The 14,805-nt window shown below is 41.4% G+C and overlaps 1 protein-coding gene across 3 annotated transcripts in view; it reads left to right on the top strand.

The window, feature by feature from the left end:
- Positions 1 to 14,805, top strand: part of HEATR3 (HEAT repeat containing 3) — a 36,403-nt gene that overhangs the window by 393 nt on the left and 21,205 nt on the right. For 2 of the 3 annotated variants that reach the window (XM_029203845.1, XM_029203854.1), the window contains exons 2-7: positions 23 to 195; positions 2,080 to 2,167; positions 4,065 to 4,177; positions 6,397 to 6,506; positions 8,757 to 8,897; positions 10,409 to 10,686. In XM_029203845.1, the coding sequence (XP_029059678.1) occupies positions 23 to 195; positions 2,080 to 2,167; positions 4,065 to 4,177; positions 6,397 to 6,506; positions 8,757 to 8,897; positions 10,409 to 10,686 (903 nt within the window). Of the gene's footprint in view, positions 1 to 22; positions 196 to 2,079; positions 2,168 to 4,064; positions 4,178 to 6,396; positions 6,507 to 8,756; positions 8,898 to 10,408; positions 10,687 to 14,805 lie in introns of those variants that run through there. The other variant, XM_029203862.1, reaches the window with a different exon arrangement.

Below are 14,805 nucleotides of genomic sequence, written 5' to 3'. Positions count from 1 at the left end.
TGACACTTGTTCTTTCCCGCAGCTCCAGCACCCGAGCGCCGAGGTCCGCGAGTGCGCCTGCGCGGGGCTGGCCCGGCTGGTGCAGCAGCGGCCGGCGCTGCCGGGCCTGGCTCGGCGGGACGCCGTGCGACGCCTCGGGCCGCTGCTGCTCGACCCCAGCCAGGCGGTGAGGGAGACGGCGGCTGGCGCACTGAGGTGAGCAGGGAATGGGGTCCGGGGTGGTGCCTCGGATCCGGGCCCACGGCGTCCAGCTGGCGCCTCCTGTGTGCCACGCACCGTAGCTAATCGGCTTCATCCTCAGTGCACTTGTCTGCGGCAGCTCGGGAGGGCCAGGAACTGCAGAGTCTCTCCTGTTTGCAGAGGGGGGCATTTGAACTCAGGCTTCAGACTCCGGAGGACCCCATGAGCCCCGGACTACACGCATTGCTGCTTCACCTGCAGTAGCCACCTGTCAAACGTCCTCTCCTCAAGGCCTAGCGCACGTTGTACCCTCTCCAGGGAGCCTCCATGGAGTCCTGAGGTTCAGTGAACTCTTCCAGTATAAATGCCAGGTGTTCTAGGTGCGGTAGATTTTGAGCAGGCAGGACATTGAGCAAGACAGCCAAGATCCCTGCCTTCACAGAACCCGTGTTGATGCGGAGACAGACAGGAAAGCAGTAAACAGGTGAAACATAACATTAGATCGTAAGTGGTGCTATGGAGAAACCAAGAGGATGATGAGTTGGGGGTGGGAAGTTACTTTAAATTGGGTGATCTTTAGATGACATTTGTGAACTCTAGCCTCCTGGCTCTGGAGGCTAGAGCCAGGCGTGGACAAACAAGGGAAAGAGCGTTGCTGACAGAGGGAACAGCAACAGCAGAGGGCTTGGCATGGTTAAAGAATGGGAAGGTTATGTGGCCGAATAGAGTGGAGGGCGGGCATTGTAAGAGTTGAGGCTGGAGAGATGGATAAGGATCCGGTGGTGTAGAGCTAAAGGACCTATTCTAAGCAGGAGTGACTGGTCTAATTTACCTTTTCAAAAGGCCACTCTGGTAGCTGTGCAGAGAATGGACTGTAGGGGGGGCAAGAGTAAAGTTAATATTCGTAGTTTTCATAGCTCTGTCTTTATTTATTCTGTTTCATTCATCGATTTAGCAAGTATATATTGAGTGCCTGCTGTGCACCAGGCAGTGGGCTAGGTCGTGGGCATGTGTCAGTGAACAAGACACATAATTTCTGTCCTTAATGGATCTTACAGTATTGAGGGAGGCAGGCATTATGCAATTAATCACACAAGTGTGTAATTACAGCCAATGATATTTACAGAAGATGCTGTGAGAAGGTATACCTGGGGGTTCAGGGAAGAAAACCCTAAGGGCGTGATGTTTGAGGTGAGATCTGGGGGATGAGTGGGGATTAACCACTTGATGGAGGAAACAGTGTGTGGAAAGCCCTACCCTCCCCCCAAAGCATACACACACTGAGAGCTCCTGGAAGATGGTGAGGCTTCATATCCTGAGTGCCTAGCACAGTGCTGTGCACTCAGAGGGCAAGCACTGTCTTTCCAATCAAAACTAAATTTAGCTAGGATTGCTTCAAGGAAATGTCTTTCTCAATAGCCTCACCCTTCCTACCCTGGAAGTCCTGATTCCAAGAAAAGTTCCCTTCATATAAGATCAGGCAGGGGACTTCCCTGGCAGTCCAGTGGTTAGGACTCCGTGCTCTCTCTGCGGAGGGTGCTGGTTCAATCCCTGGTCGGGGAACTAAAATCTCACAAGCCAGGCTGTGTGGCCAAAAAAAAAAAAGATCAGGCCATGACTGATTCACATTAAATAAGAGAAGTCTTCCCTCTCCCTGTGTATCGTCTCAGTCCTGAAAACTAAGCTGTTACAAGACAGAGACATCTGTTTACTTCATGTAGAGCAAGGATCAGCATAGGTGGAGATCTGTGGGTTGGCTGTGCAACATCTTACAGGAATCATAAGCGATTTCTTCCGGGAAACCTTAAGTATGGGTAGAAATAGAAATAAACTTGAGCGCTTAATATGTTTTGTGACATGTGGTCTGAAAGTAAAACCTGTTTTAAACTTCTTGTGTAGAAATCTCAGTGCTTGTGGCGGTTTCGAAGTTTGTGATGACATGGTGACCAAGGATATCATGACTCCGCTGGTCGCACTGCTGAAAGAGGTATGCCACTTTCCCAGGTCGCTGTTAGTAATACACACTCAGACGGTTTGGGGTTTTGTTTTGCCTTTTTTTTTTTTTTTAATAAGTTTATTTATTTATTTTTGGCTGCGTTGGGTCTTTGTTGCTGCGCGCGGGCTTTCTCTAGTTGCGGTGAGCCGGGGCTACTCTTCGTAGCGGTGCCTGGGCTTCTCATTGCAGTGGCTTCTCTTGTTGCGGAGCACGGGCTCTAGGTGCGAGGGCTCAGTAGTTGTGGCTCGTGGGCTCTAGAGTGCAGGCTCAGTAGCTGTGGCGCACGGACTTAGTTGCTCCACGGCATGTGGGATCTTCCTGGACCAGGGATTGAACCCATGTCCCCTGCATTGGCAAGTGGATTCTTAACCACTGTGCTACCAAGGAAGTCCCTGTTTTGCTTTTTAAGTACTTTGGTGTTAGTTATTTTGTCTTCCCTCAAAACATTCTATAGGAATTGTATTTCTTTCCTGGAAACACTGATCTCATCACAGATACTAGTCTCTAGTTTGTCGCCACTACCTTTATTTATCTGCTTGTTAGAAAAGACCTTCCTAAAACTATAGACTGACTCCTTTAAACTTCGTACGATGAAAATAATTTGTATTTATTGGTTGCTTATTTATGTGCTCGGTGCTGTCTTGTGTATTATTTCACTTAATCTTCAGAGCAGTCCTGTTTGGCAGGTATTGTTATTCCTGTTTTACAGATGAGGAAGCTGAAGCGCAGACATTAGGAATTTGCCGAGAAGACTAGATTATGTTCTCAGATTTAATATCATGCCACCTTTATTGCATGATGTAGTTCAGGGATTAAGGAGCTCTTCCTCCGCCTTGCCTCTGGTCCACTCTTCTGTATTGATGGGTAATTTTCACTTGAGGCCATATAAAGGATATCCAGTTTCGATGAGAGGTGTCTGTCTTGTTCCCTTTAGAACAGTGATCGTACTAGGGATGATGTGCCCTGCAGGGGACATTTAGCAATGTCTGGAGCCATTTTTGATTGTCATGGCTTTGGAGTAGGGGTTGCTACTGGCATCTAGTGGGTAGAGGCCAAGGATGCTGCTGAACATCCTACATTGCGCATGACAGCCACGTGCACCGCAGCAAAGAATCATCCCATCCGAATGTCAGTAGTGCCGAGATTAAGAAGCCTGCTTTAGAGAGTGCCGTGGATTTTAGGAGGGGCAGAACTGCAGAGTGGTTCAGAGCACCCAGTTCGGAGCCAGGATGCCTGGATCTGAATCCCACTTCGCTAGATACTAAGCTACACCTTCAGCAAGCTCTCTGTACCTGTTTCCTATTTGTAGCAGGAGATTAGGGATAAGAGTTCATCTCCTTCATAGGTTTGTGGTGAGGATTAAATGACTTAACAGACATGAAGTGCTTAGAATAGAGCCTTGCGCAAAGAAGGTACTGTATAGATGTTAGCTCTTATTATGTGTTACTTTTCTTTGCCTTATATACTATCTTTACCACATTAGATAAAATATTTTGTATTGATTTTACATTTTCACTTAAAATGTGAAATGCTTTTTATCCAGTTTGTACAGTGACTTGTGAACCTTTCTTGTCTGTATTTCTTGCCAGAAGGGCGCGGGGTTACAGGAACTGTACTGTTTGAGAATTTGATGGGCTTGTTAACCACTGTCATTTTAAAAAAAATTTTATTGGAGTATAGTTGATTTACAATGTTGTGTTTATTTCAGGCGTATAGCAGAGTGAATCAGTTGTACATATACATATCCCCACTCTTATTTTTTCTTTAGATTCTTTTCCCATATAGGCAACCACTATCATTTTTGATGTTTACTTTTTGTGATCCTTCACTGTCTTTCTGTTTAATTATTCTTTTGAACAAAGGTACTAATCACGGTATTTGATTTCAGTGTAGTACTGGACTGGATTCAAATGAGATGTCTCCACAGGAAAAAAAAGATCAGAACAGAAATTCTATTGAAAACATAGCCAATGAGGCCGTAAACGTGCTGTGGAATATATGGTAAGATGCTTTCCAGACACAGCCTCCTGCTTCAGTGCTACTCAGGCTGCTGCTCCCTCTGTTAAACTGCAGAGGAATCTCTGTTCTCTTTGGTAGGCGTGTAAATCTGTGATGTTAGTGCTTGGTCGGAGGTCTCATCAAGTGACCTAAGATCAACTGTCCTTCCCAAGCCGTTTTCCTCGTAGCATCACTACATCCTTTTTTGCTTTACAGCTCTTCTCTCCAGTCATTGCTGCTGACAAAAATAAGAGGAATCATGGTCATTAGTACCCACTGCACCTCCTTCCTCCCCCACTACCCATGTACCTTAAGGAGCAGTTGTCTTCAAGCCAGCCAGCCTCCAGTGCAGTAGATGCTTTGGCCTGGCATCTGGAATGAGACAGGGACCACAGACCTCAGTGGGTGCTTTACTCCTCTGCCGTGGCAGGTGCCATTTGACAGAGAAGTAGATGCCTGAGAAGAGCTCCTTTGGTCCCAGTAGGAAGAAGGCCACGCTCCATTCCATCATTGTAACAATGGCCGGGGGCGGGGGAGGGTGGGAGTAGGGGTGGGGGTGGGTGGACTTGCTTTTAGGAATGGAGATGGCTGGAAACACAACCTGCCTTTTTTTCTATGCCATTTTATTGTCTCACATTTCTAGCCAGATTCTAGCAAGAATCTGTCATTTCCTTATTTTCAGTCAGCAGTGATGATTATTTCTGACCTAAAGCACAGGTACTTCATAGAATACAAGGTTAAGTTGGATCCTGGAAAGCTGCTTACACAGCAATCCAAACTTGCCTATGATTTCTCTCTTTTTTTTTAGTTTTTATTTTTTAATTTTTATTGGGGTATAGTTGATTTACAATGTTGTGTTAGTTTCAGGTGTACAGCAAAGTGAATCTGTTACACATATACGTATATCCACTCTTTTTTAGATTCTTTTCCCATATAGGCTATTGTAGAGTTATTGAGTAGAGTTCCTTGTGCTCTACCCTAGCTCCTTATTAGTTATCTATTTTATATATAGTGGTGTGTATATGTCAATCCCAATCCTCCAGTTTATCCGTCCCCCCCATGATTTCATTTTAAACTAGTGGATGCATTCCACCAGGAAAATTGGAGAGATCAGATTTGAGGAAATGCCTTATTCAAGCAAGCTAGTGGGTGCTGTTTTTCAGATAACTTTAATATATAAATTGTTGAACTCAAAAATTTTTTAAAAGTTTTCTTTGAAAAGTGCCTGAAAAAGTGGTCTCCACAGTGATCTCTCTTTCCTGAGTGCCCATTATCTTAACACATTTATGCTTTATTTTCCTGACTATACCTTACTTTACTATGGGCTTCTTGAGGGGAGGTTCATAGCAGTGTTGCAGTAACTAGATGGATGGATGGATGGATGGATGGATAGATGGATACACAAACAGAAAATAGTTTATCTTTAGACAGCAGGATTGAATTTAATCATTTAGTCAGCTCTGTTAGCTGTTAGTCTGTCATGTGTATATATGGTATGTCTGGAGGAATATTCTTCTCTGGAACCAGGAAAAAAATTATTATAATTAGCTCTGTTTACCCTATATTTAGCATATATGTTAATTAATAACACTGATAACATTAATTCTGATTCTTTTATTAAAAAGTAGTGTAATTTCAAAAATACTTATTAAATAACAATTTCTCTGTTGCAATCTACAAATTCTGTTAAAATTATAACAGTCTAGATGGAATGAATAAAATTTTAATTTTACTTTCTTTTAAATTTGTACTTTTTGTGTGATAAGTATAGAGGCCTTTTATCCTTACTTTAATTTATTATTACTGTGATACAGTGGAAAGACAAGTTAAGCTGGACCCAAAGACCAGTAACAAAGTGTGTGATCTTTGGACAGATCACTTCACCTCTTGGGGTCTGAGTTTCCTTACCCACAAAATGAGGAATTGAAGTAAATGATTTCTAAGCTCTCTTCCATCTTTAACCTCCTGTAAGGAAATTGGCATGCGGGTAAAGAGATTGGCTAAAAGATCCTACTGTGATGGAAATAAAAATACAGATAGCCAGTTGTGTTCCTGCACAGTGACTATGAATGGGCATTGGTTTCTTCATCTATAAAAATGGTGGGTGTTTGACTACAACTCTTTGGTTCTTTTACAAAGCCTAATTATTTTTTCATGAATTTCTGTGGTTGATAATGTTAAAATGTGAATAGTAAAACTTTTTTCTCCCCCCTTCAATTTAGTGAATGCAGTAGTAGAGCAGTATCTATATTCAACAAAGAAGGGTGTTTGGAGATTGTATTAAAGTATTTAAGTAGGTTTTCCACCAATGTTGACCTGGCTATTTCAGTAGGTAAGTGAAGAAAAGTATGTGTGGCCTTATTCAAAATTTTTAATTCAGACATAGCATGTTTATTCTACAGGAGTGATTTTTTTTTCTCATTGTATGTAAACGCATAGCTGAGTTCTATTCCGAATCTTTTAAAGTCTGTGATTAATGCTTTACTTACTCATGTAGTTTTCCCGCTCTTGACCCTGAGAGGGAGGAAAGTAATTATGTGAGCGTATGTGGTTTCTAGTATACTACCATTCTTAGAAGCTTTATTAATTCTGGAAGCTTTCATCTCCCATTTGCCGAGAAACAGTAACCCACAACTATCAGGCCTTTGAGCCATAGTTAATTGGAATGTAGACTTATTTAAATGGCTTGTACCACTATCTCATACTTCCAGAAGAATACTTCTGATAACCTGTGTTTTTTTTGAGAGAGGAAAATAAGTGATTGGAATTTCACATAGGCCTGCTTGCCTTCCAGACAGGGAAAGCAAAGTCTGGCAGCTTCAGCTGCCTTGGCTCCCTCGCCTTCTGTACATGGGGTTAGAGAGCCACCGGGGACCCTTACTCAGCAGGTGGAGGAGACAGAAACCAGAGGGTGGGTGGCTCAGCAGAACTCTGGGGGCAAGTGGAGAAATAATGGGTGAAAAGCATTTTTTTCTACCCATCACAATATAGGCATCTGGCTGTCCTTTTATTTAACTGTGTATTTCTCCTGGCAAGGACAAGTTTATTCCACTTACTGAAGTGTATTCCCCTTACCAGTGTTTCTCTTGGCTCTAGTGGACATAGAACAGAAAAGGAAAAAATAATAGTGGAATAAATACTACTGAGAAAAATTTTTAAATCAGTTTCTCAAAATGGAATCTTTAGCAAAGGGGAGATTTGTGAGTAAATGAGAATTTTAAAAACAGTCGAACTAGGAAATTGGTAGGTGACTTTTAGTCTCAGAGGTAAGTCTTTATTACAATAAGAGAATTTCAGGAAAGTTCATAGCTTTTAAAAGAGAAACTTCACTTCTGTTTTGGGGCCTTAAGGTTTGTAGATTTGGTTATTTAGTTTTTTTCCTAAAGAACTTTTTTAAAGAACTTCAAAAAAATGGATCAGAATAAAGTTATTTTGCATTGTATAGCAGTGTTTTCCTTGGCACTTACCTAGGTTCATGATTTTTTAAACAAATGTCAAACTACTTTTGTTTTGAAAATCAAGCACGCTTTACGTATAGTAAAGTGAAATTCTGAGATTCCATCCTATGTATTAATATAGCTTTCTTTGAGCTTGTGTTGTCATAGCAATCACAACTTACCTTGTTTTTTTGCTAAAGTGAGTTTAATTAGTCTCTTAATGAAAAAAATACTACATTGGGATATATGTATATGTACATATATGCATATATATGGATTTATATATAAATGTATTTTGGAAACCAAAATAGAGCACAGCAATAGCGTGTATTTTGACTACTAATTTGGGTGGGAACGATCTGCTTTGGAAGTTTTAGACCTGGAAAGAAATGGATTTGTATGGTCTACAGTATCTCAAAGAAAACAGATCTGGGCTTGCTTCCTCATTTGTGCTTCAGCCAGACCTTTCATGCAGTCCCAACTGTTTTTATACTTTCAGTTAATTATTTCTAATTTACAAGTTGTAATCCATTGTCTTGTTCTAATGCCAGAGAACAGTTAAGTGCTAAATAAATCATATGTCTATTAATATTTTACCCATCTCTTAATTTGCTCATATTTTTATATAAAACACTTTTTTCCTTAAATATGTTTCACCAGAAATAACTCTAACTTTTAAGGTCGTGCTGAATTTCAGCGAAACCAGAATGTTCCCAAACCTAGGGCTTGTCTTTGGCAACAGAGCTACCCTGAGAGTGTTGTCAGTGCACTGGTGTTTGGTCTGCAGGCTGTTTGCTACTGGTCTGTCATGAGTACAGAAATAGAGGCTAAACCTTTATAAATGTTTATAGTAATTCCACATTGTCACGGCGGTTAAGAGGCTTTTAAGTTATATTTTATAAAAGTATAGTTTTATAAAGGACTAGAAATTAAGAAAAAAGGAAAAAAAGGTCTTTTATACCTATGATAGTTTGGGAAGCCTCATTTGCATGTTCCGTGTTTGAGGGAAAGCGTATATCTCCTACAAAAGCTACCTGTGTCCAAAGAACTTGTACAGATGCAAATGTTTTTTGATGAGTTATTTTGGTTTAAATTATCCTAGCAGAATTCATTTTTTTCTAAATATTTGATGTTTGTCTTTATAGCATATTGTTTGCAGACGGTGACCGAAGATAACCCAGAGCTACTGAAATCTTTCAGTGCCCCAGCATTGCATGTGCTGGAATCAGCAATGCTTTCTCCTGTCAATTCCATGGAATATATTCTATTAAAGACATTGGTGGCAGGTAAAGTTTAGCCATATGTGATAGTGTGCTTTTTTAGTAACTTGTAGTAGGTAGAGATGGGGGACAAAGTTATTCCCCCATTTCACCACATCAGGGCTTTCTGTGCTTAGTCTGTTCTGAAAATTTTAATATTTTAGTGGAGACCCTTAATTCAAGCGGTTCTGCATAGTTTCAAAGCCTTCTAAGATTAAATGTGTTTTTAGTTTAACAAACTACTGTTGTCTGATAAAGAAATGCTGTTGTCAGGACCCCCTCTTATTTATGAACCAGTGAGTTCAGAAGTTGACTGTAGTGTAGGCATCTAAGAAATGACCATTCACTTTCCTATAAGATCTTCACCCGCAATGCATCTCCCCAGAATTTCTAAATACAGAAAGAAGAAATAATCTGATGACATGTCAAGTAGTAGGAAACTTATTATATAGTTTCCTCTTGCCTTTGGTCTTCCACGGGTAATTTATCTTGAGAGGTGGTTTTTTCCCCTAAATTGATAAAACACACATAACATAAAATTTAACATCTTAACCATTTTTAAGGGTACAGTTAAGCAATGTACATTCGCATTGTTATATAACCAATCTCCAGAACACTTTTCATCTTGCAAAACGGAAACTCTGTGCACATTAAACAACTCCATTTCCCTCTCCCCTCAGCCCCCAGCAACTACTATTCTTCTTTCTGTCTCAATGGATTTGACTACTCTAGTGCCTCAAATAGGTGGAATCATACAGTATTTTTCTTTTTGTAACTGGTTTATTTCGCTTAGTGTAATGTCCTCAGGGTTCATCCATGTTATAGCATGTGTCAGAATTTCCTTCCTTTTTAAGGCTGAATCATATTCCACTGTATGTGTATATGACATTTTGTTTATCCATTCATCTGTGGATGGACACTTGGCTTGCTTCCACCTTTTTGTTATTGAATAATGCTGCTATGAATATGGTTCTACAGATGTCCATGTGAGTCCTTGCTTTCAATTCTTTTTGAATATATATACCCAGGAATGATTTTTATTTTAACCATCACATTTTTTTTTTTTAATTAGTCTAACTACTTCGTGGTAGCTATTCTAGTTTCATAAGCAAAAAACCAAGAACCTGCTCTCTGCTTGTCCGTGAGACCTTGGAATTTTAGTGCATTCCATTCCACTCTTGGAATATAAGAAGCTGCTTGGGAGAGCAGCTCAGGTTAAGATGAAAGAAAGCCAGGCAGCTCAATTTGTCGTGGTAAAAGAAACTTGACCGGTGTTCTCTTGATCTGTTGCTCTCTGGTGTATCAGAGCAAGACATTGTGTGCCAAGAAAAGGAGACGATTGTGAAGGACTGCTGTAATAAAGGGAGCTGCCTCAGTGCAAAGCTTTTCGACATTTAATAAAAACTGAACAAAGGCAGTGGGATCGGGATTTTTTGAAATTACACCTGAGCTTAAAGAGCCACTCTCATGGAAACTGTATTTAATAAAAGATTTCACAGTTGATTTCTTTGTCCTTATGCTCATTTTTTTTCCCACAGGCACAATTTGGAATCTAAAGGACATTATTCCATCCAAGAGTCAGGCAGAAATCATAAATGCCATACTAAAGATCTTATCTGAAGTTCTGGAAATGGATGCTGGTGAAACGGTTCTTCAAATGAAGGAGGCCGAAACTCAAAGGATAAAAACTGCTGCAGAGACTGAGGACACATTACAGAATGTTAATGGTGATGATTTGATTGAGGATGATGAAATGGAAGACATTCCTCATAGAAGGAAAGTCAGAAGGAAAGCTTTCATTTCAGATTTACTTCCAGTAAGTTGGATTGATGCTTTCAGACATGGATTAATACAGCTATTTTCTTTCAATAGGTATCCTAAGGTTTGTAGGAAAATGTTACAGCAAAGTTAATTATAAAGTGAATTTCAGTTAAAAAAAAAAGTCATGTTTCCCCATTAACTCATAACTCAGAAATCTCCCAAAGGAGAAAAAAAAATGTCCTAAGACAAAACTTTTATACAGAGAAGGTTTGAAAGATGGGGTAGACCGATACTTTTGCAGCACTTCAGAGACATGTGGTCATCTCCCACTTCAGTTACACATTCTCTTCCAGACTGTCTTCAAACTAAAGGAATTTTTACTTTGCTTGAATTGTCCCTTGCATTCTTGTCTCTTTTGTTTTAGTGTTTAGCCTTACCAAAGTAGCAAGCCAAACTTTCATTTACCCCCTACTGGCGAGCAGAGGAGGTTGGGTGATTATGAAAATTAATGATGGTTTGTAGTTTTTGCAGACTGGTTTATAGTTTTTGTTTGTTTGTTTGTTTTGTTTTTTTATAAATTTATTTATTTTTGGCTGCGTTGGGTCATCGTTGCTGCACGCAGGCTTTCTCTAGTTGAGGCGAGCAGGGGCTACTCTTCGTTGTGGTGCGCGGGCTTCTCACTGCAGTGGCTTCTCTTGTGGAGCACAGGCTGTAGGCACGTGGGCTTCAGTAGTTGTGGCATGCAGGCTCAGTAGTTGTGGCTCGCGGGCCCTAGAGCGCAGACTCAGTAGATGTGGCACACAGGCTTCGTTCCTCCACGGCATGTGGGATCTTCCCGGACCAGGGCTCGAACCTGTGTCCCCTGCATTAGCAGGCGGATTCTCACCCACTGTGCCACCAGGGAAGTCCCTGGTTTATAGTGTTTGACTGGGGCCCATTTGTGCTAGTGGGTGTGACGGTGGGGTGAGGAGGAGCAGTCTTGGGTGCAGGGAACACTTCAGCTGAGCCAGTCAGCAGCGATGGAGCCATACTTTGGGAAAACATTTTTCCCAAGGAGGAGAGCAGGTCGTCAGGAAGACAAGGAGGACAGTGAGTTGGGCTTTATTCATCTAGGTGCACATTTTCTGTGCTTACTCTGTGTGCCAGGCCCTGTGCCAGGTGCTGCTGATAGAAAGATGATTAAGGCATATTTCCTGTCTTCAGGGACCTTTTCCGTCTTGAGAGGATAGACATGTAATGATAATTTATTATAATGCCTGTGCTAAGAACAGTGATAGGGCTGTGCACAGACTTCTGAGGGGGTCGTATCTATAGAGTAGGCACACCTGACTCAGCCCTGATGGAAGCAGAAAGGAAGACGCTCTCAGAAAAGGCTTTGTGGACAGAACACCTTAGCTGTCTTAAAGGATGGCGTAAGAAACAGCATGGTGAAAGGGGGTTAGTGTTGTCTGAGGGGACTGGAGGCAGGAAGACCAGACAGGAGGCTGCTGAAGTCATTGGGAAGAAAGACAATGAAGCCTGAACTGGAAGAACCCTAGTAATGTCCTGTCACACTTTCTACCATCTCACTCGTGGCCTGTCCTGATTCATGTACAATGAACTGAAACTGAGAAGTATCTTAGGTCAGTGTCTTAGAGTTTTGATAGATTTATTTTTAAAGAATTCTTAGTGGGCATAAACTCATCAGTATACCACTGCCCTACATTCATGAAGTCTTGTAAAGCTGAATTGGTGGTGTCTTAAAGCAGTCAGATGTTGTAGTTAAGAACTACTTTCTCACTACAAATAATTCAATTTCGTTTCTCTCTATGGCTGATTAATATTCCATTGTATATATGTGCCACACTCCCCATGAACAGCTGTTAGGTGCAAAGCATTGTGTTAAGTGCTGGGGTGAATACGAAAATGAAAAGGCCATCCTGCGCTCGAGTTGCTTGCAAATCGTAGAGCGGCTTAAAAATCATATCACCCCCTTTTGGTGCAAGAGGCGTGTATGTGAACCCCCAATTTACTCCTTGTCTCACTTGTGCATCTGAGTCAGAGTGGGTAGAATTTAAAATCAGTAAAGCAAGATAGACAAAGGCATAGCTGTGAGCCTTGTCATTCCAAAGGGTGTTTCTAGAACCCCAGCAGCATCCCCTCAGGTACCACGTGGAGGTGAGTTACAGATCTGGGATCCGCATGTGGAACATCAGCTATAACAGGTCAGGGTTTGGAGGCTCTTCTGCAGGTGTTGCATCGTGCTGACCAGGTCACTTTATCCTGCCAGATGCACATATACTATGTTTCCCCACCCCGAATTCCCATCAGAGCAGAAGTGGAAATTCCAGTTGGGCTGTCAGGGGACTCTGAAAGATAGGACATCTCTGGCTGGGAGAACAGCACTCCTGCAGGGTTTCCTCATCTCCAGCCTTGCTTTCAGGGGCCCTACAGGGAATGAGTGAGTGGGGATTGAGATCCACATCCACCAAGATGAAGTGCCACTGTTTAAAAGTATCGATATTTAACTGTTATTTAGAGATTCACTTTCCCAAGTATTACTTAGAAATAGAATTTTGGTGCTTAGAAAATGCAGTGTTTTCTCTTAACAAAAGCTTGCTTTTTAAAGCCTCTCACCATAGCTGAGTAGACTGGATGATTAACATGCCGATCAGGCAGCCGGTGTTTAAGTGCCAGTAGTGCGCTAAGCGTCGTGCTGCCACGTGCCCGGAACACAAATTCACAGCCAGGCAGCTCTGGTCTTCCAGGCTGCCCAGTGGCTTGTGCAGGGATCCTTGAGAATCAAAACCCTTAATTGCATCATTTAACTTAAGAAGGTATAAGCACAAATCTGTAAAGAGAGAACTGACCCAAGTTGCGGCTGTAACATGCAGAAGTAGGACAATCCCTACCCAGCTTCCACAGTTAGCAGTTGTCAAATCACAGTCTGTTTTCTTTCATCTATTTCCCTACCCACTCTCCCCTCTCAACTACTGAATATTTTGAAGCAAATCTCAGCTGTCATAACATTTCCTCTAGATTGGTTCTTTAGGTCAATTTGGTAACAATAAGAAGCAGGGAAATGTTCTGAGCAGGAAAGTCAGGTAAAGAAGTGGAACTTAGTTTCAGAATTCTTCTAAGCCAGATCTTCGTAGGTTTTAAGTGGATGAGAGCCCAGCAAAGGCATGTCTTATGTAGCTTTGAGTCGCCTCTAAGAAATGTTTAGTTGAATATCATACACGCACAAAGTCAGTAGGAATAAATTTTAGATATGTTCTTTTCTTTTTAATTAATTAATTTTATTTTTGGCTGTGTCGGGTCTTAGTTGTGGCACATGGGATCTTTCATTGCGGCGCACAGGCTCCAGAGCACGTGAGCTCTGTGGTTGTGGCCCGCGGGCTCAGTAGTTGCAGCGCACGGGCTTAGTTGCCCTGCTGCATGTGGGATCTTAGTTCCCTGACCAGGGATCGAACCCGCATCCCCTGCATTGGAAGGTGGATTCTTAACCACTGGACAACCAGGGAAGTCCCTAGATACATTCTTGCCAGCAATAAAATGAATATAAACATAGGGATTCCTATGCTACATCTATTAAATAAGCTGTCTTCTTTTTTTTTTTTTAAGAATGTGGTTCAAAATTACAGTTAAATCGTTGCACAAGAAGTTGCTGGAGGATTAAAAATGAGTACAACATTCTGGCAAAGGAGAACAGGAATATGTCACAGTATCTATAGATGTGTTTTTAACCTTTGATCCAGTAAATCTGAGGAAATAAGATAACCAAGTAATCTGAAATATTCCATGCTAGAGGAATGCTTAATAAATTATAATACATTCATTTAATGGAATATTTTACAGCCATTGAAAAGACAGAAAACTTTTGAAACTGGGAAACATTCAGACAACAAAATATACATTACTTTTAGCTTATGTACTGTTTTGGAGTGAAACTGTTTCACTTTTCATAGGTGACTTGAGAATTAAGGTCATATAAATTTATACAACCCATTTTGAGAATGTTAATTGATAAGTTAGGTTCATGTTATTTATTCCCAGGAGAAAAAGTCCCCCTCTTCCTTCAGTCTTTAAGAAATGCTTTATTGCAGTCTTCAAAGAAAGCCAGAAAGCAGCAAGCCTGTCTACTCCTTAGTCAAGTTCTGTTGGTCATATAAGGGCCTGTTAGTAATTCTGGTTA

This window comes from Monodon monoceros, unplaced genomic scaffold (assembly GCF_005190385.1).
Source record: "Monodon monoceros isolate NGI ecotype Baffin Bay Population unplaced genomic scaffold, NGI_Narwhal_1 Super_Scaffold_10, whole genome shotgun sequence".
Lineage (NCBI taxonomy): Eukaryota > Metazoa > Chordata > Mammalia > Artiodactyla > Monodontidae > Monodon > Monodon monoceros.
The sequence above is the reverse complement of the archived record's forward strand: the minus strand, read 5'-3'. Positions and strand labels throughout refer to the sequence as shown.